Genomic DNA, 24,739 nt, shown 5'->3' with positions numbered 1-24,739 from the left:
CCTTATGTCTAGATACTAGAACAATAAATAAATATATAATTAAAAAAAATATAGTATGGAATATATATTCTTGAAAAAAAAAATAGTTTTTAATACCATAAAATTGACCAAATACAAGTATCGTAAGTACCTATCGAGGATGCGTTTAATATGTAATGATTATTTGTTTTTTTTGTATATATCTATATATATAGTAGGAAGGTCTGTGTCTAGCTATTTTCCCAATCTACTCAAGCATTTTTTTTTTAATTTCTTGAAGCGCTAACTTCTTAAACATCAACGTTAAAATCAGTAGCTACGGCTAAGTACAAACTCGAATCTCACCACAGAAAACGGTCGTATAATTTCAGAATGTAATATGCGAAATTGACCGTAAAAATTGTAACATTACAAGAATACACGCATTAATATAACACCATAAGTCGATTGTCAACATTTCACGGATTAGTAATGAAGTCACGTGTTCCCCTCTTCTTACAACCCGGGTTCCTTCAACCGAGGCGTGAAGAGGCATCTTGCGGGCCGGCAAGGCGAAGGCGGCTAGTGCAGAACGTTTTTCCCGTCTGTACTGGCCGTCGTCGCGTTTGGACTCTACTACCACTTACCATCAGGTGGAGTAGAGTCATTTGCCCACCCGGCGAATATAAAAAAAAAGTGAGTGCTTGCATAATAGTCAACCTACCACCATTCGTGAAACGGAGGTAGACATTGAGTTCACCTTTCAACTTCAGTACTTTCTAATAAACTTATAACAAGAATTTTTATTAAAAATATACTCTTTATCAAAATACAGCGTACAAAACGTGTATACATTAAGCGTTATGCAAGTATTATATAACCTGTGGTAAGAAGATTGATTTGAAAGTATTGAGTCGAACAAATTACAAAGTAACGATAAATTTATTTTCTAAAAGTTTTAAATTATGACACATATTTGTACATATATACATATGTAATATAATTTATTTATTGATATAATATATGTATTTTATTTTTACATTTATTTATTATTTTGTATTAATTATAGATTAATGTTATTTTATTTATTATTAAAGCACCACCTACCTCATTTCCTATGAGCTATTACTTCCACCGTTGGTTGCCTGGAAGAGATCGCTATGTATGTATATATATAAGGTCAAAATAATTGTATGCTTCTTTTATTTAGGCTGTATCCATGTTTTGTATTTTTCTTTTTGTTGTGTACAATAATGTATATAGTATGTATGTATGTACCTTTGATTCGCGCTGTATTCCTTTATGTAATGAATAAGATTTCTTAGAACAACATTTATATCAACGAGACAACGATGAGCCGATTGGCGTGGTTGATAGATACTTACGTTTCGCGCCACAGGTCGTGAACTCGATTCCCACCCAGGACAGATATTTGTATGTATAAACATATCTGTTTGTCCTGAGTCTGAGTGTAATTATCCACAAAAGAAAAGTAGTATATGTAGTATATCAGTTGTCTGGTTTCCATAGCACAAGCTCTGCTTCGTTTGGGATCAGATGGCCGTGTGTGAATGTCCCAGGATATTATAATTATTATAAATGCGAAAGTTTGTTTGTTTGCTGCGCTGATTGATTATTAACATTTATTAGAAAAATATAAGAACTATTGGCTAAATACTTTAATTAAGAATAAGCTCCCAGATTACTGAATAATTGTTAAATTTTTCAACGGTGATACCTCTTTCTGCTGGCTCAAAAGGAATACGACTTTATGCTGTTCATCAGTGAGAAGTGAGTAAGTCAAGGGATACTTAGATCAGATCAGAGGGTTAATGGCGATTTGGCGGTGTAAGGTGTGACACATCAAGTAGCATTTACTTCTTAAAATGAGTTAAAAAGGTCTTTAAACAATTACATTTGATGCGTGTATCCTTTTAAGTTTAAATATTATAAACAATGTCGCATATCACTTCCTGTCGTTATCCGGCTTTATTTATAAACGTTTGTTACGCGCGATGTCGAGGTGAGCCGTAAGCAATAGCTGCGAAGATTAAAAGTAAGGAGGTTCTGGTACGGCGATGATGGATGGGCACGGAATGACATACGGGGAACGTGCAAGCTGGCTGTGGCTGCTATTACATACATTTAAAAAAAAAGAACTTGTAATTTTCTTTTGTAATTAAAAAAAGGTATTGCGAACAGAACGATTGTATAGAAATTAAATGTTTTATTAATATAATAGTAATTGACTTTAACACGTCATTTAAAGTAAATTAAAAGTATCAGCCCGTGAATGTCAAACTGCTGGGCTAAGGCCTCGTTTATTTTTTTGAAGAGAAGGTTTTGGAGCTTTTTCCTCCACGCTGCTCCAATGCGGGTTGGTAGAATACACGTGTGGCAGAATTTCAGTCAAATTGGACAGATGCAGAATTCCTCGCGATGTTATCATTCACCGTCAAGCACGAGATAAATTATATACACAAATTAAACACATGAAATTTCAGTGGTGCTTGCCCGCGTTAGAACTCACGAGCATCGGTTAAGATTCACTAGGCCATCTCGGCTTTTCTATCTAGCGATTAACAAATTTATAAACGTTACTTAGGGGTGTTATTGTTAGTCTCTAGTCTTTGTATATACACCTTTATACTATTCACGTATTAATTGTCACTGTGTTACTGACAAGGGCCTTGCTCACACGCAGCCTTGAGGCGGACTGTCAATCGAGATGAGATCATAGACAATTTTTAGTACTTTTTGACATATTCCTAAAAAGGGGTTGTTTAGTTAACCACTGATATCTCCCATTCAGTCATTATTGATTTGATATTTGAAAGAAGAAGATGTTTAACTAATCACCCGCTAAGCAACGTTTATAAGTAAGGCTTTTAGAATTGCATCTGATCTTACAGAATATGTAATACTTTATAATATACCGTGAATGGTTGGCTGAGGCGTGATGATCGTTTTAGTTTTATTATACTGATTGCTGGTACCACTACTATGAAAAGTATTTTTTTCATAAAACACCATCCTTTTTAACCTTTAGCCAATTGGCCTCTCAAATGTCTGAGAGATTTTATCAGCCTGATACTGAATCCAATTGTTACTTTTTCTATTCTCCATCAGAATTTAGTATCCGTTGACGACTATCGATGTTTTGAAAAGTTGTGACGGTGTACATCATAAATTACAAGGGTTCGAGATCGAATTACATTGCGTCGAATATTATTTTAATTTTGCTTTTCACTAATAGATGGCGCTAATCGTCTTTTAAATTGCGCTATAGGTATTTATTTCTGTGAGTACTAAGACTTGGCGTTGATGAAAATTCTAACGCTTTCTGACCGATAGTAAATATTCGATGATTTTAGTATATTGTATTGTATTATAGTCGAGATGGCCCAGTGGTAAGAACGCGTGAATCTTAACCGACGAACGTGGGTTCAAACCCGGGCAAGCACCTCTGAATTTTCATGTGCTTAATTTCTGTTATAATTCATCTCGTGCTTTTCGGTGTAGGAAAACATCGTGAGGAAACCTGCATGTGTCTAATTTCATCGAAATTCTGCCACATGTGTATTCCACCAACCCGCATTGGAGCAGCGTGGTGGAATAAGCTCCAAACCTTCTCCTCAAAAAAGGGAGAGGAGGCCTTAGCCCAGCAGTGGGACATTAACAGGCTGTTACTGTATTAGTATATTGTACCGGGTAACTCACACAACAAGATGCCGGAGTCGTGAATGAATCGTGCGGTAAGGCCTTTTAGCATTTGTTAGATAAGACTTAAATGCTTGTACAATAAGATGTATCGCGTTTCGGATAAAGTTTTAGTATATAATACTGTATATGTGCTACGCTTCGCAGTTTCACTCGTTTCAGTAAATTATTGACGTAACAAGCGTGCAATTCATGCTCTAATATAAGTATATTAAAAATCACGTTTTATAAAATACCAGTTTTCGCTCGTGACTTCGCTCGCGTGTTGGGAGGCGGGCATGTATTTGTTGTATAAAGTAGCCTATGTCCTCGTTTTTTTATCAAAATCGGTTCAGTTTTAAAGTTAAAACATATTAAACATAATCACAAATTAAAAAACAGTTTAGAAAAACAGTTCAGTGTTAAAATAAAAAAATAAATAAAAAAAGTGAGCACAACTCGGAACACATGACGTGAGTAAAACTCTTGAAATTCAGAAACTATAATATCTTACAATAATAATTTTTACTGTTTGTAGGGCTTTGTGCAAGCTCGTCTGTGAAGGTACCACCCACTCATCAGATTTTCTACCGCAAAACAGCAGTACAGAAGGGTGAGTGAGCCAGTGTAATTACAGGCACAAGGGACAAAACTTCTTAGTTCCCAAGGTGGCGCAATGGCGACGTATACGATGGTTAACATTTCTTTCAATGCCAATGTCTATGGGCGTTGGTGACCACTTACCATCAGGTGGTCCATATGCTCGTCCGCCTACCTATACTATAAAAAATGTTCATTGTAATCGTCAATAGTCTATCGGTTATTGTTGTTCAGATACGAGTTATAGTTATAATATATGGCTGACTGTAGAACTTTAAGGACAATTGAAGCAATTCAATTGTCCTTAAAGTTCTACAGTCAGAGGCGTTTTTCTTACATTGTAATCATTAATATTTAAAATATAATACTAAATAATCATGTAACAAATTCAATAGTTATAAGTTAAATTTATTTATTAAATTTAATTAAAAACCATTACAAAAAAAAAATCTTTCACCGTTAACGTAAGTCGCGTTTGAAATCAGAACTTTCCGTTTGAGGGCAAGTCGATGCAAATATTATATTATTTTTTTTGTAAACAATTTATCACTTGTCTAAATTCGACCTGATATATAGTCTTTCGTGATGGCCTAGTGGTTAGAACGCGTGATTCTTAACCGATGATCGTGGGTTCAAACCCGGGCAAGCATAACTTAATTTTCATGTATTTGTGTTTATAATTCATCTCGTGCTTGACGGTGAAGGAAAACATCGTGAGGAAATCTGCATGTGTCTAATTTCACGGAAATTCTGCCACATGTGTATTCCACCAACCCGTATTGGAGCAGCGGGGTGGAATAAGTTCTAAACCTTCTCTTCAAAAAGCCCTCAGCCCAGCAGTGGGACATTCACAGACTGTTATTAGATAGTCTTTCTTAATTTAGAATAGTTAGGTGGCCTGGTAAATGGGTCTATAGACATTGGCACTGCAAGAAATATTAAGTATCCCTTCAATACGCTACCAATCTTGGGAACTAAGATGATATCCCTTGTACCTGTAGTTACATGGACTGGTTCACCCTTCAAACCGGAACACAACAATATTAAGTAATTCTGTTTGGCGGTAGATCATGATGTGTGTGGGTGGTACTTACCCAAAAGTCAACCTTTGAGGCCTACCATCAAGTAAATTGCAATTAAACTTAAATGTAGGTAAAGTGATTTAGCCACTTTATGACTCATGTTCTTGACTCGGAAAGAACGATAAGCAGTTGCGCCTGGTCTCTCTCGATTAGTTCTCTGGTTGCCGTCCCCGCAGACGATGAAAATGAGAAGATAGTGCACCTGTGTTTGCACACACATGCACAATAATGTACATGAAAGGCTAGTCTGACACTGGCCGCTGTAACTCTGTCATGAGGACATTATTATTATTATATTTTATATAATTATTATTATATCATTAACACAAATACTATTAACACTAACGTTATATAAAGTATCTTTGTACCACAGATCATATAATACTTAATTACTTTGTACTGTAACCTTTTTAGTTTCTTAAATTTATTACACTTAAGAGATTACGTAAAATGTTGCAAAAATGTAATATGGCATTTTTTTTCCCTACAGCACCGTAAAACAAACAAACGATGCTCTCTACATTATATTTCATATACGATAATTGCTAAACAAACGAAGAAGAGGTAGGCCGTAAGGTCAAAAGTCACGTTCGTTCACTTCCATTACCAGTGAAGGTAGAGATCTCTTCATGTCAACACCTCCATAGTAATTTAACCAAACGCAATACGCGATATAATCTGTCAATATTTGCGCGCGAAAATATTTTTGATACAGATTAGATATATCAAGTATACAGCCACTAGCAAGGAGGTTTTGTTTTAATGTGTTTTAATATGTGTTATATTTAATTTATTAATATCATAATTATTTTTTCTTTTATAATTAATTAAAGTACAAATAAATTAACGATGAAGAACGCAGTCGGAATTTTAGTGGTAAGTTATTATTTATTTTTAATAAATTTATGACAAAAAAATATATATTACCTTATATTGTTTTATTTAATAAATGAATACTTCATGTTAATAAATAAGTTTATCATGTATTTATAAGTAGCGCTATCAAAGCGAAGAATTATTGGTAGCATTTCAATAATAATTTTTAATAACGTTTTACCGGTTAGGTTTTATAATGTTCGAAGCTGTTACAGATTAAATACTGAAGCATAGTAAACATGAATTATAACAACATATATATAGTTTATATGCCATATGTCTATAAATATAGGGCTGTGGTTATTTATATTTAATATCTTGCCTACTATCCAAATATTATCCGAACAAGATCGCACTCTTACCGAGTCATGCGTTTTTAACACACAAATGCTTATACTTTTGACTTTTTTTCTCAATTTTGATTCCGAAAATTCCGAAGAATCGGGAATTCTTGAAAAAGTATGCTATGTTAGACTCCCATAAACTATGTTTTGCAAGCAATCGCGTCGATCAGTTTCTCCGTAAATTGACATTTATAAAAGCGCGGTTTCACCCTCATTAAACCTTGCTGCTTGCCTCTCATAGATAGTTATAATATTTTATTGAGTCTTTAATCGTATTAAACACCAACCAAATCACCAATTCGGTTATTATATAATATGGTAGATTATTTTAAAACAACTTCTGTGCGTAAACAACTTTAACACGGAAATAATTACAAATAGGCAAACGTATACTATATTATTTAATAAGGTATGTAATAAATAATAATCCAGTCATGTAATTGTACATAAATTATATTGTATACATATTGTTCATATGTATATAATGGAACCAAGCCATGATTATAATAAAAAAGAAGACTTAAAGAAGCACAGATGGAAAAGCTTGTAGTTTGTTTTTTCTTTAAATTAATTATTGTGATAAATATAATATAAGAATTGCTTAAGTTAATTAGTAATCCTACTTTATAGTTGGTAGATAAAATATTTATATTAAAATAATATATTTTATGCAGGCAAGTTTGAACAATACTTTGAAGTCTGAACAAATTGGATTTGATAGAAAAACATTTTTTTTATAAAATAGGAAGGCGGACGAGCGTATGGGCCACCTGATGATAAGTGATCACCAACGTCCATAGACATTGACATTGTAAGAAATGTTTATCATCGCTTTCATCACCAATACGCTACCAACCTTGGGAACTAAGATGTTATGTCCCTTGTGCCTGTAATTACACTGGCTCACTCACCCTTCAAACCGGAACACAACAATACCAAGTACTGCTGTTTTGCGGTAGAATATCTGATGAGTGGGTGGTACCTACCCAGACGAGCTTGCACAAAATTCTACCACCAGTTTTAAAAATAGCGATATTAGCAAATATATTTTGTTGCAACGTAAATATTTAGTAATTGTCGTGAAACTTCATAATAAAATGGATTTCTGTAAAGATAGAATTGCAATATTTTACAAGGATAGGCAATTAAGCTAAAGTTTTATAAGACTTAACATACAGCATGAAAGGTTAAGCGTTGCTGTCACAAATGATTATTTAAAAATAAAAAATATTTATTATTAGAATTACTTTAAGCAGTGATTTTGAAAAAGTAAAGATAAAACAACGTAAAATATTATTATTTAATAGTATAAAACAAAGTCGCTTTTTGCGCCTTATTTTGACGCTTAGTAGTAAATTATTTTTCTCAATTACACGATGGATTTAAATGTCGTTTTCACCATCATCAGGCATTTTCTTACAATAGGTTTTGAATGTATAATGCAAGCGAAATAAATCGGATCAACTGATAAACTTTGGTGTTTTTTAAATATGTCTGTCAATGGTTTTAGGGTAAAACTATTGTTGCCGACAAACCCTGTTAGGGTGCTTAGACCGCTTAAATTTTGATTTTCCTTAAATTTGTTTTCGGGAAAATAACATAACCTCCATATTTTTTGAGTTTAGTTAATATTTCTTACAGTGCCAATATCTATGGGTGGTGGGGACCTCTTACCCAGGTGATGTATCAGTTTGCCGACCCATGAAATCACAGAATGTCAGTCGTAATTTCACTTCTATGGTGACTAAAAATGAAATTTTTAACTAAACATAATAAAATTAAGCGTTAGTCAATATTCAATACATATAAGACGACCACAGATCAATAATGTTATAAAGTGTTTTTTTTTAATGCCACAACGGACTCAGGTCGGAGGTTAACTCGACGAATAAATTAAATAAACGAAAAATAATTTTTGTATCAACCTGCTAATGTTAAAATTAGTTTTTTATGTCTTTGTGAAATATTATACTTTTGTATTAAATATTTTCTATTCTATTCCATTCTACGTTGATTTATTATCTTAGCCTTATAGTAGCAGAGCATACCCTATTAATCATTGCTTTAAACTTTTTTTTTTATTATATATTATATAGTATTTTTGAATGCAAGAAGCAAGATTGAAGGTCAAATTTTGAACGAACGTTGTAACATTTTAGTGAAAGGTTTCTATTTTTTTTTTATTAGAAAACTTAGGCGGATGAGCGTATGAGCCACCTCATGATAAAGCCCATAGACATTGGTATAGTGAGAAATGTTAATCATCGCTTATATCGCCAATGCGCCACACTTGGGAATTAAAATGTTATATCCATTGTGCCTGTAATTACACTGGCTCACTCACCCTTCTGTACTGCTGTTTTGCGGTAGAATATTAGATGAGTGGGTGGTACCTACCCAGAAGAGTTTGCACAAAGCCCTACCACCAATAAAAATTAACATTGTAAGATATAATAGTTTCTGACTTTCAAAGGTTTTACTCACGTCATGTATTCTGAGTTGTGCTCACTATTTCTTTTTTTAGTTTTTATACTGAACTGTTTTTCTAAACAGTTTTTTTTTAATCTCTGAATTATGTTTAATACTTTTTCAATTTTAATACTGAACCGATTTTGATAAAATTTGGTATGAAGTAAGTTTGAATCCCGAGGACGAAGGCTACTTTTTATACCTAACACATCTCCTCCACGCCCATCTCCCAACACGCGAGCGAAGTCGCGGGCTAAAAGTAGTATTTTATAAAACGTGGTCTTTAATATACTATAAGAGCATGAAGTGCACGCTTGTTACGTCAATAGTTCACTGAAACGAGTGAAACTGCGAAGCGCAGCACATATACAGTAATATTATATACTAAAACTTTATCCGAAACGCGATACATCTTATTGTATAAGATTATATAAAGCATTTAAGTACACGCACTACCCACGTTTACACATGCTGCGATATTGATTGATAAGTTTTCGTCAGTTAGACGTTAAAAAAACGTCTCCAAATTTATTAGTATAGATGGTATTGGAGAATAACATTAGATATAATAAATGACGCGAAACAAAACAAAAGTTATAAAAAAAAACTTGAAACATGGTACAGACAAAAAAAGTCTAGAGAATATAAATAAAAATGAAAAAAAAGCTATGCTAATGCAAAGACGTCGTAAAAATATAATGAGAAAGATAGAAAACATTCATCCATTTATAATTTAATATTATGACTAGTTGGATGTTTCGACTTTGTACGGTATTTTTTTTTTGTTATAAACAATCCTTGAATCCGCATGCAGCGCCACCTATTGGATCCAATTTAAGCCATCAAAACTCAAACACACTTCGCATGTCATCTGCCCTATTGCAGGCATCAATGGCAGCGACGTACAAGACCATGGTAGGACGACAACTAGTGGACATGACAACCACCCGGAAGAGACAGCCTACAAAAGTGAAGCACTGGACATGACGACAGCCACTGGGTCATTGTGACCCTAGCCCTTCGGGCCAAAATAAATGACACGGCAAGATGACTTGCCTTTGAGGAATTAGCCCGGGTAAAGGGGGCAACCCCGAGGCCCGTACCCAGACTGCCTTTTGGGACAGTCAGAAAGAACCCTCACACACTCACACAAAAAAATAGATTGATACTCTATTTAAATCGAAGAAGGTGTAAAATAAACCTGAGATTAATTTAATCCATGCGATTTGCTACTCAACTAGTTATTACAAATTTAATTTAACTTGCAAGGTTCCGATTACAACATCGCGGACATTGAAAACGCCATCTTTTCGTGAACCCATAGTGTATACCACAGACTATTCAAGAGCTCGACCAATGACATCGCGTCAAATCAAGGTCAAAGCTGTTCATTTGCCTTTACACCTCTTGTGGTCGGAATAAGCTTCGTATATAAATATAAAATTGAATTATGTTATCTGAATATTCTTATATTAACAAATTACTGATGCGATTAAGGTAAAATATTGCTAATTTATACATTTGTAATTTTGTATTAACATATTTGTATGTCAAACTTTTATATTATTGTTTTTTTTTTTTTTGAAATATGATTATGGTTGCCTAACTTTTACAAGGTTTTTTTTCTATGCTTTTTTTGTCTTATTAAAAAATTATAAATATAAGGATGAAGTAAAAATTATAAATGTAGAAGCCAATTTAGAAATTCTTCTAACGAATTGTCACTTTATCGTAAACGAATCGAAATGTATCCGTTGTTTCTCCAACATTCGCGCCCTTACATTGCTTTTCTATAAGAACTGACTTCATTGCTCACACCATGATTTATGGTGATATACTATTATGATGCGTGTTTTCTTGAATTTTTATGACTATTATGATCGATGTCGCATATCACTGTTCGATATTTCACGAGCGTTTTCTGCGGTGTTTTTCGAGTTTGTTCTTACAGAATAGCCCGACTATTGTGTTAGAAAATGTATAGAAAAGAATTTGTATAAACATTCTTAAAAAATACAGAAGTTTATCCACTAGTAACTATCAAGATCAAAGACGCATCAATTAAAATTTAAATTCGTCAATGAGAAATGCAAGCGTTTTGAAATATGTGTAGGATTCAGTAACAGCCTGTTAATGTCCAACTGCTGGGCCTCCTCTCCCTTTTTGAGGAGAAAGTTTGGAGCTTATTCCAGCACGCAGCTCCAATGTCCAATTTCAAAGAAATTAGACACGTGCAGGTTTCCTGACGATGTTTTCCTTCACCGACAAGCACGAGATGAATTATAGACACAAATTAAGCACATGAAAATTCAGTGGTGCTTGCCCGGGCTTGAATCCACGATCATCGGTTAAGATTCACGCTTACTAACCACTAGGGTATCTCGGCTTTCAGGCGGTAAGTACTTTACTTTACTTTACTTTACTTTACTACTTAATTGTACATCACACCACAAAGAGAAAAATACAAAACATGTATACTGCCTAAATAAATGTACAATTATGGCGACCTTATCGCTACATAGCGATCTCTTCCAGGCAACCAACGGTGTAAGTGATTACAGATAAGGATATGAGGTAGGTGGTGGTATGAATAAAATAATATTAATATTTAATTAAAACAAAATCAATCAACAAATTTAAATATAAAATACATATACTACACATACTATATATATGTATAAATACACATACTATATATATGTCCATAAATAAATTATATTATCAATACATACAAAATTATAAGTATATGATATAAATACATACTATATACAGCAACAACGAATAAAACGATAAGTCCTCAAACATAACAAAAAAGAAAAAAGTAAAGCAAATGAATAATACAAAATATACTGAAATAAAAGAAATTATTGGTGATAAGGCATTTGAGACAAAAAGTGTAAGTAATATATAATATTATATGCAATACGAATTATTACTAAATTTTACTGAAGAGTATTTATCATTTTTGAGAATAATCTATATTTTTAATCTGGCACCAATAACATTGACAGATACTCTTCATGGCGGGAAATTGATTGACTTTGAATTCCTTCTTACGAGCATTGCGTGATATCAAAATCTTACATATGTTACAAGTTTTTAATCTGTCATTTTGTAATATGGGACGTAAATGATTAGATGGCAGATCTAATGTATGCACAAGTGAATGGAATTTATGGAGAGGAGGAAGTGACATCCTAACCTTTATGCGACCTTATCTACCTGTATTGGAATGTAACCAGTTAATGTGTCTATGTTATGGGTAGGCATACGGGCAAACGGACCACCTGATCTTAAGTCGTCACCCATAGATATTGGCGATATAAGAAACATTAACCATTCCTTATGGCCAATGCGCCACCAACCTTGAGGACTAATATGTTATGTTCTTTGTGCTTACAGTTACACTGGCTTACTCTTTTTTTTATAGAATAGGAAGGCGGACGAGCATATGGATCACCTGATGGCAAGTGGTCACTAACGCCCATAAACATTGGCATTACCACCAACACAACAATACCCGGTACTGCTGTTTTGCGGTAGAATATCTGATGAGTGAGTGGTACCTACCCAGACGAGCTTGCACAAAGCTCTACCACCAGTGCTCACTCTTCAAACTGGAATGCAACAATACCAAGTATTGCTGATTAGTAATGGATTATGTGATGAGTTTAGACGGGCTTGCACAAAGCCCTACCTAGTCATTTACTTAATTTCGATTTTTTTTATTGTTGTAACAATTGTATGTTATATCTTTAAAGGGGGAATTACGGTAAATTAAATTTTCTACAAAGATTATCGATTCTTTTACGCTATGTCGATTGCCTTGTCTAGTTACTAGCTTGGTCTTGCACCTGAACTCTCCGGTCTCAAAGGCCAATTTAAGTAAAATATATTTTTAATCTATAATTAAATACTCACCGAAAGATCGTCTATTTGTCTGTACATGCGTCACACGCATAACGCTTAAACTACCGAATTAGCTTAAGTACCATTAAAAATCAACTCCGAAGTACGCTTAACTTTTTTTTTACGCGGAAGACGATTAGATTTGTTTATTTAATACATAATTGTTTTACATATGTACGTGGACGTGGTATATAGTGGTTTGTTTATATATATAGAAATGTTAAAATCGTACCTAACAAACAGATTGCAAATCGTCAAAATTGGTGATATACAAAGTAGTGCTTTGCCTGTCACCTGTGGTGTTCCACAGGGCTCAATTTTGGGACCACTTCTCTTTTTAATTTATGTAAACGATATTGCAACTTTGAAACTAAATGGTCACCTGAATTTGTATGCAGATGACACCTGTTTATTCTATTTCGGTAATAACATAAATGATATAATTTCTCAAGCTCAACGTGATTTAGATGTTTTGCATAAATGGTTCAATCAAAATCTTTTAACTATTAACGTTTCCAAAACTTGTTACATTGTATTCAAAACTACAAATAAAAGGATTGCACCGCATGTTCCATTAACTATTGACAATTTTCCAATTGAGCAGAAAAACTGTGAAAAATATTTAGGGTTACGAATAGACAATCACTTAACTTTCAAATATCAAGTAGATTACATTAATAAAAAACTTTCCTCTTTAATTGGGTCATTAACAAATATTTCAAAATGCTTACCTAAAAAAATAAAGTATAACATCTACAATTCGCTAGTAAAATCGCATTTATTGTATTTAATAGAAATATGGGGTAATACTGGAAAAACAAAACTGCAAGAACTACAAAGAAAACAAAATAAAATTATTAAAATACTTTTTAGATATCCACCTTTGACATCAACAACTAAACTTTACAAAGAAACAAATATTATGAACTTACGACAACTTTATGTATATAATTCTTGTATTCTCATTAGAAAAATTATTAATAAATCGATACATTCAGAATTGTCATTTATAAAACAAAGCAATAAACGTAGCACCCGTAGACCAAGCTTATTAGTACTCCCAAAAATTAGAACCAAATTTGCAAAAAAAAATATAACTTTCGATGGAGCACAACTATATAACAAATTACCATCTTATATAAAAAATGTAAGCTCAGTTAACGGGTTCAAGTCTCAACTCTCAAAATATATTTTAGAGAATACCCACTTTTGTACCGATTAAAATACACACATCTATTTTACTATATTACATTCCGTTAACTAAGTATCTATAAGGCGAATATATTTTTTGTCATCTTTACATTTATCATACTGTTCTCATGTAAGTGAATCTGTCTTTTTTTTTGAGAATAAATTCTTAAACCTCATATACGAAGATAAGTGCATACAAATTAAAAATAATGAATATTATATTATACAAAATTTCGTGTATACACTGTTGACTGAGGACTTGCACGTCTGGTTACGGTAGCATGCGAAAGCGATCCCGTGGAGTGCCCTCGTTAAGACGGAAAGGGTACCGCTGGTTTTTTAGTAGGTATTTCGATGTTCGGGGCGCACTCGCGCACTGTTCCCGTGGGGAAAACACGTAATGGGGTTTTCTAGTTTTAATGAAAAAAAGTACTTGCACGTCTGGAGCCATTCCTGGGTGTAGAGTCAGGCCGTGCTTATCGTAATATTATTTTGCAGTAAAATTCTCCGTAGTTTAAGAGGTACCCAAGATGTACCAGTGGTGAGATCGCGCGAATCATAATCGATGAGTGCAGGTTTAAACCCAGGAACCACTGAATTCCGCATTGGTAGGGCTTTTTCAAGTACTGCTGTTTTGCGGTAGAAAATCTGATGAGTGGGTGGTACCTACCCAGACGAGCTTGCCCAAAGCTCTACCACCAGTAAATGCAATCCCGTCTGGATTGGCAACACCACTCATATATTCTACTACTTAACAGCAATATATAGTATCGTTGCGTTCCGATTTGAAGGGTGAGTGAGCCAGTGTGATTACAGGTACAAGGGACATAACATCTTAGTTCCCAAGGTTGGTGGCGCATTGGCGATGTAAGCTATGGTTAACATTTCTCGCTATACCAATGTCTATGAGCGTTGGTGACCATTTATCATGGGCCACCATATGCTCGTCCACCTACCTAATCTATATTTAAAAAAAAAACGTCAGTATTACGCCGCCAAACAGTAATATTAAGTACTGTTATGTTCCGGTTTAAGCGTGAGTGATCCAATAAAATTAAAGGAATAACATTTTACTTTCAAGGTTGGAGACACATTGGCGATATTAACCAACTCGAGTTAATATTACAGAGCCAACGTCTATGGGTCTGATTAGGTCACCCATTTGATTCGCCAAGGTATATTCAATAAAAAAATATCGCTTACACACGCACGCATATAAATATGCACACACTCCAACGTATAAGTACGACATCGGTGTTTTATTGAACATTTAGAACTTTACATTCGAACGGAATATCATTCGTTCATCGTCAGCTAACGGATTGCGACAACATATAATCAATTATCGTTTGATTACTTAATGCGGTAAACAATCTAAGGCCCTGTATAAACAGAGCGATTTGTGAGCGGTTTTTTAAACGCACCGTCGTTTATTTAAAAAAGTTTCAAATTTCGCCTTTATCATTGAGTAGTATTCGCTCGCCGCTTCGCCCATGTGGGAGAGGGGTGGATATTAGGTAAAATAAGTTATTCCGTCCTTAGTGATTACGCTTGTACAGTAACAGCCTGTTAATGTCCCACTGCTGGGTTAAGGCCTCCTCTCCCTTTTGAGGAGAAGGTTTGGAGCTTATTCCACCACACTGCTCCAATGCGGGTTCGTAGAATACAGATGTGGCATAATTTCAATGAAATTAGACACATGCAGGTTTCCTCACGATGTTTTCCTTCGCCGTCAAGCACGAGATTAATTATAAACACAAATTAAGCACATGAAATTTCAGCGGTGCTTGCCCGGGTTTGAACCAAAGATCTACGGTTAAGATTCACGCGTTCCAACCACTAGGCCATCTCAGCTGTAAGCTTGCTTCATATCAAATTTTAACAAAATCGGTTTAGTGATTCAGCCTTGAAAGAGTAACAGACAGACAAAATTACTTTCCCAATTTTATCTGATCATTTAACATATGACGTTTGATTGCTTACACACTTAAATTCGAACGCCATAAACCGTTTGTCATATTGCAATTTGACAGCTGGGCGCCGAAGTTTCAAGAGCTGCGCGAATTACTCTCGATTACTGTATGCAACGAATCGTTTTTGTTTCGTAATCGAGCCGTTCAGATACATTCTTAAAACACATACACGTGACTCCATAGCTTACGAACCGTACTATCAAGACTTCCACGGGAGCTTGTCAAAACGTTACCACGGTTCGGGAATTTGTCAAGCCTTTAAAAAGTAATAATTTGTCTATGGTATCATTTCAATATTCTTCATAAGACTTAGTGTTGACAGTCTGTCGCAAGGCTACGTGTTAGTACGGTCTAAGTCATTTAACGAACTGACAATTAATTCGTTAATAGAGCGTTGTTGATTACACCAACACCAACAGACACAACAACAGTGATACAATGTTGGTGATGATCATAATTATAACGTAGAGGATGACATCCGACCTTTTGTATCTGAGGCACGCGCGGTCCCGGTGGCGTTGACCAACTAGCCTCGATGACTAGCGAGGCGTTGTTTGTTTGCGTGGAGTGTTACTTCGTAATTCGCTACTGTTTTATATGTGGTAGGGCTTTGTGCAAGATCGTCTGGGTAGGTTATCAGATATTCTACAGCAAAACAGCGGTACCTGTTATTGTTGTGTCCCGGTTTGAAGGGCGAGAGAGCCATGTAATTACAGACACAAGGGACATAACATCTTAGTTCCCAAGGTTGGTGGCGCATTGGTGATGTAAGCGATGGTTAACATTTTCTATAATGCCAATGTCTATGGGTGTAGGTGACCACTTATCATCAGGGGGCCCATATGTTCGTCCGCCTACTTATTCTATAAAAAAAGACTTAAATTATAATTTGTTTTGTTTTAGTTTTTCATTGAAAATTTCTCGTGGCACATTTTAAGCTTAGGCGTTTAAAACGCATTGTGTAAAAACGATTAGACCTTTAATTGCATAAATAAATTAATTGATTACAATTCTACACTATGAACGAATACATTTGTAGTATACATTTGAAAAAGGTCAAAGTTTTGTTTTCTTAACATTCTCTTTCACATTTTATTATATTACAAGTTAAGGTCAATATATTCTCATCATTATATATGTAATAGTTAATACGGATTATTGAATTAACCATTATAAAAGGCAATATAACCTTCTTGGTGCAAAGTATTCGATTCTTTATTAGAATGTCGCATATATTTTTTCTTTGTCTACTTATAAAAAAAAAAATTACTGCTTATGTAAAAAATTATTATTACGGAAGACGAATTAATATAGTTTAATTTGTTTGTGAATATTCGATATAACATGCGCTTAAATAGTCTCCGTGCTCAAAAGTATACCAAGTTATAATTTATTTTTTTGACATCATTCACACACAGCCATCTGATCTCAAACAAAGCAGAGCTCGTACGATGGAAACCAGACAACTGATATACTACTTATACTACTTTTCTTTTGTACATACTTATATGTACAAAAGAAAAGTATATACATACTTATATAGATAATTACACCCAGACTCGGGACAAATAGAGATGTTCATGTACACAAATGTCTGTCCTGGGTGGGAATCGAACCCACAACCATCAGCGTGAATGGCAGCTATCTACTAACGACGCCAACCGGCTCGTCGAATTATCGCTTGAAAGGTATAAAAAAGTGATACAACGCTTTTTATCGGTTAGTTACAACGAAGTGCATAATATCAAAACTATTTGATGTCTTTTTTTATATTAAAGCTTTTGATGATTATGATATCCTCCTGGCCGATTTTGGACATGGCGGCAAATCTCGAGAGAGAGAGCCAACTGTGCATGACATATTATAGTGCGCAAATGTGTGTGAAAACAAGCGGAATATTTGATATGATGATTATGAGGGGTCATTGTGGCACACGACAAGATTTTTATTGATACCGCTTCGCGCGCCAAAATCTTTAACGCGTTGTAAATATGGCGATTCATAGCTTATATCACCTTCATAATCTTATTATCTCTGGCCAAGGCGTTAAGTTAAAAAACTTAATTTTAATAAAATATTTAAATAGCATAATAATTTGCATGTTTGTATTGTTGAAGACATAAAGTCGTGTTTACACGTTCATAAATATAGCTTGATAATTTTAGATATAAGGTTACGTGCACAACGGTGGTAAATGGTTCATATTTCAAGAAAATTTAATTTACTGTCACTGGATCGCATAATAGTCGTATTTTAAGTGTATTTGCTTGTTTTTATTTTAATCTTTAAAAATAATTATAATTTATAAATAAGCATATCGAATAATTTTGAATATTATTTTAAATTTAGAACTAAGAATATGAAAATAAAATTTTAAAACTCCTCGACACAAAAAATACCTCTAAAAAGTAAAACGCGTTGTCGTATCCGGGGACACATAATTTCAAATCAATCGGACCTGTGAAAGTTGGACCCTTTTGTCAATTAGGAAATGAATCTTCAAACGCCTGAACAGATCTTCATAATTTATACCATAGAACCGTCTCGATCACAGCAGGTCCATTCGTTTGGGAGCTACGATGCCTCAAGCAGACATACAGACACACGTTAAGCTAATACCACTACTCTTTTTACGTATTTATGAATACGTAACAAATTATTAATTGTTATTCATTATATGTATGTAAAGCAATCATTGTAATATTTCTTTAATACTTGCTAAGTTTGGATTCATACTGGCATTTAAGTTTCGGTAATAGTTTATATGTGATAATTAAAAAAAATTAGAAATGACGTTGAAAAAAAATTTGAGGTTTTTAAAAAAAAGAATTATTTTAGTAAAAAAGTAATAAGGAAATGTGAAATAATAAACTTTGAATGCCGTTTCTTTGTATACAGAGCAACTTCAAGTTTACTTATTTGTAATAATCCGCCATTAAAATAAAAATCTACCTTATATTTATATTTGTTTAATCATAATAATATATTAGAACGACCGTGTATACTCATCCTAATATATCTTAATGTATTTTTATTCAAATCAGTTTTTAAATTATGCAAAATATTTTAAAGGACAGAAATATTTGTAAACAGTTATAAAAATTCAAATATGATTTAATGAAATATTTGTTTTATACCATGTTGACTGTATATACGGCGGCAATGCCAGTTTTTAATTAGTTTGTCTGTAAGTTTCTTAACAATTTAATAATCTTTATATTTTATTATCGCGTGATAAAATTAAAATCGTTAATAATAATATCCTGGGACATTATTCACACACGGCCATCTGATCCCAAACTAAGCAGAGCTCGTACTATGGAAACCAGACAACTGATATACTACATATACTTTTATAAATACATACTTATATAGATAATTACACCCCGACTCAGGACAAACAGACATTTTCATGCACACAAATGTCTGTCCTGGGTGGGAATCGTACCCACAACCTTCGGCATGAAATACAAGTATCTATCAACCAAGGGATCATAGCCATCGTGGAATTATACTGGCTCACGCTAATCACAGCAAAACACAGCATTACCGAGCATAAATGCATCTTGTTCGGTAGTAGAATCATTGATGGATACCGATTTTTACAAAGCCCTACCCATTATAGTAAAAGCATACGAACATCAAACTGCAAGGCTAAGGCCTCCTCTTCCTTTTTAAGAAGAAGGTTTGGAGCTTATTCCACCACGCTGTTCCAACGCGGGTTGGTATATGTGTTTAATTTCAGTGAAATTAGACACATGCAGGTTTCTTCAAGTATTTTCCTTAACCGAAAAGCACCGAAAGAATTATTATCACAAATTAATGCACATGCACATGTAAATCTTCAGTGGTGCTTGCCCGGATTTGGACTCACGATCATCGGTTAAGATTCACGCGTTCTTACCACTGGGCCATCTCGGCTCCTACCCATACCCTACCCATTACTGAAGGTTAATAATCTTGCAATATACAAACGAGAATCACAAATTTTCCAATGTTATTATTACACGTTTTATGTAAATATCTGTGACAGTGTTTCTTAAGTATACCGTATATGGTGTGTTGCTTAATACTCACGCCTTCGTATTAATGGCGCATGGTGATATTTTATGGTTAATGTCTTATGGTAAATCGAGATGGCCCAGTGGTTAGGACGTGTGAATCTTAACCAACGATCGTGTGTTAAAACTCGAGCGAGTACTACTGAGTTTTCATGTGCTCAATTTGTCTTTATAATTAATTCATCTCGTTTGACGGTGAAGGAATACATCGTGAGGAAACCTGCATATGTCTAATTTCACAGAAATCCAGCCATATGAGTATTTCACCAACCGGCATTGGAGCAGCGTGGTGGAATCAGCTCCATACCTTCTCCTCAAGGAGAGGAGGCCTTAGCCCAGCAGTGGGACATTCACAGGCTGGTTCTGTACTGTAACTGCCTCATGGTATGTGTCTTTACAGAAGCGTCCGTGGCCTTGTTCAACTTAATTGCTAGATTGTATAATTATAAATGTGATTGTTTATACGTTACACAATCACGCAAAAACGTCTGGACGGATTTGATTGTTTTTTGAAATAGGGTTAGCTTATTTCTACTCGTGCAAATTAAGCACACAGAAAATTTGTAGACCTTGCCTGGGATTGAACCCGCGACCTCCGGTTGTTTATTCCGGTTCCGTATCCGGTATCCGGTTATGTATTCACGTGTGCAAGCCGCTGGGCCATCTCTGGTTTTTGTTTCGCGATAATACTTTTTTTTTCTTTACAGTTGTCAATCATTACCCTGTCGGCGTGTCAGAGTAATGACGCTATCCTGAGGAATGACTTCGACGGGCCTCATGAAGATGGATCATATAAGTGGGCGATACAGACAGGTTGGAAAGGCTTGTAAATTAAAATGAGTTACCTTCTGTTGGGCTAAGGCCTCCTCTCTTCTTGAGAAGAATATTTGAAGCTTATTATTGTCCTATCAATAAATATTTCACGTCGACCTTTCAAAAAGGACAATCGACTAATTTCGGCTTGGTTTTTTTTTATAGAATAAGAAGGCGGACGAGCATATGGGCCACCTGATGGTAAGTGGTCACCAACGTCAATATACATTGGCATTGTAAGAAATGTTAACCATCGCTTGCATCGCCAATGCACCACCAACCTTGGGAACTAAGATGTTATGTCCCTTGTGCCTGTAACTGCACCGGCCCACTCACCCGTCAAGCCGGACCACAACAATACCAAGTACTGTTGTTTTGCGGTAGGATATCTGATGACTGAGTGGTACCTACCCAGACGAGCTTGCACAAAGCTCTACCACCAGCGAAAAGAGTAGAGCATTATCTCTGTCGCAGAAAACACCAACATTCCGGTATCTACAAGTTGTTAAAACAATTATGAGTTTCTGTGTAATTGAATAAAATATACCAATTTTTAGTTACGGCTTATTAGTATAACATTTTTAAAAGAAAATAAAAAAAGTATGTAGGCTGTATCCACATACTAAAAGTAACTTTAAAAAAAAAAGTTTATTTATATATTACCGTTACATTATTACCGTTTGCGTATTCTCGTATTCCAAAGCTATGAGTCACGCGAGTCCAACAGATTAATAAGTTTCTATAAGTATGAGTATTACTAGTATCCGCGTCGCGACTTAACCACACTTCTAAATACTAAATACGCGTTTATACTCTCTTAGGATACTTAGTACGGAGACGTCCAAGTCGATACTTAGTTTTACAACCTGTTCCCGTATATACGTCTTCAGTGAAAGCACTATTTCAGTTCCGGCTGAGTATCTCAAAGACTCGCCCCCCGCCCGGTGACGCTGTCGAGACCATTTGGGCCAACAGCAACAACAATTCGAAAAAAAACTATTTCAGTTTGATTTATCATTTGATAACCCGATAATACTTCAGAGTACTCATCATAGATACTGAGTTAATTTCATAGATAATTTTAACGTTTATTCATTAATCTTAACATTTGTAAGATATTTTTTTTTAGCATTAATGACATTAGAAACTGGTGGATTATAGTAGAGAGTGGTAAGTTTATGACAATCAATAAGGACGCTTCTATATTGAATAAAGATCGTTAAATTTGATTTATTGGTTTTCCAGAAGGTGGAATATATCACGAGCAGAGAGGATCGTTACAAGGCAGTCCAGAACCGAGCCTGCTGGTGGAAGGGCAGTTCCAGTACACCGCTCCAGATGGACAGGTATCATATAATTTTTATTGAGGATTTACGGGCCAGCATGGCGGGGACGACTAGTGCAGAACATTCTTCTCGACTGTACTGGCCGTCGTCGCGTTTGGACTCCACTACCACTTACCATCAGGTGGAGTGTCATTTGCTTTCCCGGCAAATATAAATAACACATATACGGACATATGTCAACAGTTATAAGCGTTCAAATATTATTAAATTTTTCATAGAGAATATTTAACTTTTTAAACACGTTTTGAATCATTTTTCTAAAATTTTATTCATTTTTACATCCAGGTCATCCACTTACTCTACACAGCTGACGAGAACGGCTTCCACCCAACAGGAGACCATTTACCTACCCCTCCACCCATCCCCCCACAGATACAACGAGCCTTGGATTATATAGCCTCATTACCATCGAGAGATTATTAATAATTATATTATAAGTATAAAATAAAAGTTGTTTTAATTAGTATCTATTAAATAATATATTATACTATAAGCCAAGATAGCCCAGTGGTAACAACGCGTGAATCTTAACCGATGATCGTGGGTTAAAATCCGGGCAAGCAGCAATGAATTTTCATGTGTTTATAATTAATCTCGTGCTTTACGGTGAAAGCCGAGATGGCCCTGTGGTAAGAACGCGTGAATCTTAACTGATGATCGTGGGTTCAAACCCGGGCAAGCACCACTGAATTTTCATGTGCTTAATTTGTGATTATAATTCATCTCGTGCTTTACGGTGAAGGAAAACATCGTGAGGAAACCTGCATGTGTCTAATTTCACTGAAGTTCTGCCACATGTGAATTCTACCAACCCGCATTGGAGCAGCGTGGTGGAATAAGCTCCAAACCTTCTCCTCAAAAAGAGGAAAGGAGGCCTTTAGCCCAGCAGTGGGACATTCACAGGCTGTTACGGTTACGGTTTACGGTGAAGGAAAACATCGTCAGGAAACCTGCATGTGTCAAATTTCACTGAAATTCTGCCACATGTGTATTCCACCAGCATTGGAGCAGCGTGGAGGAATAAGCTCCAAACCTTCTCAAAAGGGAGAGGAGGCCTTAGTCCAGCAGTGGGACATTCACAGCTTGTTACTGTACTGTACAATTCAAACACACACTCACTTGATATACACACATAAGCAGAAGTTAAATTAAAAATCATTAGTTATATTATGTAAGTTTAATTATGTTTTAAACTAATTATTTAAATGAAATGCTATAGAAGACCGAGATCTTCTGACACAAGTATTGTTAAATCCCAAAAGCGAAATGTTTGTTAAAGAAACATTTTTCTAAAACTCAAAAGTGAGTTATGGTTTTAGGAGTTTGTATAATGGCATGTGTTACTACTCGGTAGCGATAGATGGCGGTAATAAAATCTGTCAGTTTCCTGAATCGCGCTGTCTAGATTCGCTACTGGATACATATAATGTGAAAGTGATTTTATTAAAATGATCAGACAAAATAAATAATAGTGTGAACAGTGGAAAGCGCTACCTTAGTTTCATTTACTGTTTGATCCCCCGATATTAATTCGACGTAAACAGATATGTCGGCGTAGAGTATAATTACGGGTGATTAACTTTTCAAAATATTACCTTCACTCTCAGCTCATTATTCTAATTACTAAAATAATCGTCATCTCTTAAAAAACACAGTAGCAATTGAAACAAGTAAGAGGTAGCTATCTCGTGAGTATGTTGACCTTACCGCCGCCAGCGGATCGTGCGAAATATATATATATATATTTCAAAAAACAATAGTATGATCTTGATGAATTTTAAACTGTTTGTTTATTTTCTTGTAATAGTTCAAGTCATAAAAATATATTTATAATAATAATCCAACACGTCACAAATTACTTTAGAGTATTATCCAGAGGAAACACAAATGAAACCCAGTAATATACTTCAACTGGAATACACTGTTTGAAAATAACATTTAGTATTAACAAAAACACAATCACTCTTTATATCTATTGGTGAAATATATTAACATCTTTAAAAATAAATTAATTAATAAATATACAACGATGAAATTATATTGGGACATAAATACTTAACAATAAATAAAACAACAGAGAACATTATAGTTTATATATTTAATAAAAAATACAAAATTTGATCGTTTTATATAGCACAAGATATCATTAAAATCTATATAGAATAAAACTTAATTTCAATACAAATTGTTTCATTAATTAAAATGATAAATATTACTGGCCTTACTTATAAACGTTTCTTAGGTAATTTAAAGTTAAAATTCTGTTTTTCTTTCGAGCGTCAATGATGAAAGACAGGGAAATAATTGTTTAACTAAACAACTTATAAGCCAGGCTGTACAATTCCAACGATATATCTATACTAAGCAATGGTACCTTCAGTCTGTGAATATAATTAAATATGGCAATAAATGTTACGT

General features: G+C 34.6%; 4 protein-coding genes across 5 annotated transcripts in view; 3 read left to right on the top strand and 1 right to left on the bottom strand.

Moving 5' to 3' along the window:
* Positions 1 to 7,640, top strand: part of LOC126779630 (uncharacterized) — a 90,376-nt gene extending 82,736 nt beyond the window's left edge. The window contains exon 5 of the mRNA XM_050503781.1: positions 7,631 to 7,640. The gene's annotated coding sequence lies outside the window, so the exon portion shown is untranslated. The remainder of the gene's footprint in view (positions 1 to 7,630) is intronic.
* The window catches only part of LOC126779547 (serrate RNA effector molecule homolog), a 155,172-nt gene that overhangs the window by 30,573 nt on the left and 99,860 nt on the right, over positions 1 to 24,739 (bottom strand). The window lies entirely within an intron of this gene.
* LOC126779491 (charged multivesicular body protein 7) overlaps positions 1 to 24,739 on the top strand; it is a 112,045-nt gene that overhangs the window by 20,959 nt on the left and 66,347 nt on the right. The gene's annotated exons all lie outside the window — the stretch shown is intronic.
* Positions 5,968 to 22,751, top strand: LOC126779695 (endocuticle structural glycoprotein ABD-4-like). The gene is made up of 4 exons (XM_050503856.1): positions 5,968 to 6,215; positions 20,870 to 20,975; positions 22,221 to 22,321; positions 22,607 to 22,751. The coding sequence occupies exons 1-4, from the start codon at positions 6,189 to 6,191 to the stop codon at positions 22,742 to 22,744; spliced, it is 372 nt and encodes a 123-aa protein (XP_050359813.1). The 5' UTR covers positions 5,968 to 6,188; the 3' UTR covers positions 22,745 to 22,751.

This window comes from Nymphalis io, chromosome 29 (genome assembly GCF_905147045.1).
Source record: "Nymphalis io chromosome 29, ilAglIoxx1.1, whole genome shotgun sequence".
NCBI lineage: Eukaryota > Metazoa > Arthropoda > Insecta > Lepidoptera > Nymphalidae > Nymphalis > Nymphalis io.
This window is presented reverse-complemented; position numbering and strand designations above follow the sequence as displayed.

Excerpts from the sequence above, each read along its gene's own strand:
- LOC126779695 (XM_050503856.1), top strand. The coding sequence starts at position 6,189 with ATGAAGAACGCAGTCGGAATTTTAGTG. Across the intron at positions 6,216-20,869 it reads ACGCAGTCGGAATTTTAGTG|TTGTCAATCATTACCCTGTC; the intron begins GTAAGTTATTAT and ends TTTTCTTTACAG. Across the intron at positions 22,322-22,606 it reads ACACCGCTCCAGATGGACAG|GTCATCCACTTACTCTACAC; the intron begins GTATCATATAAT and ends TTTTACATCCAG.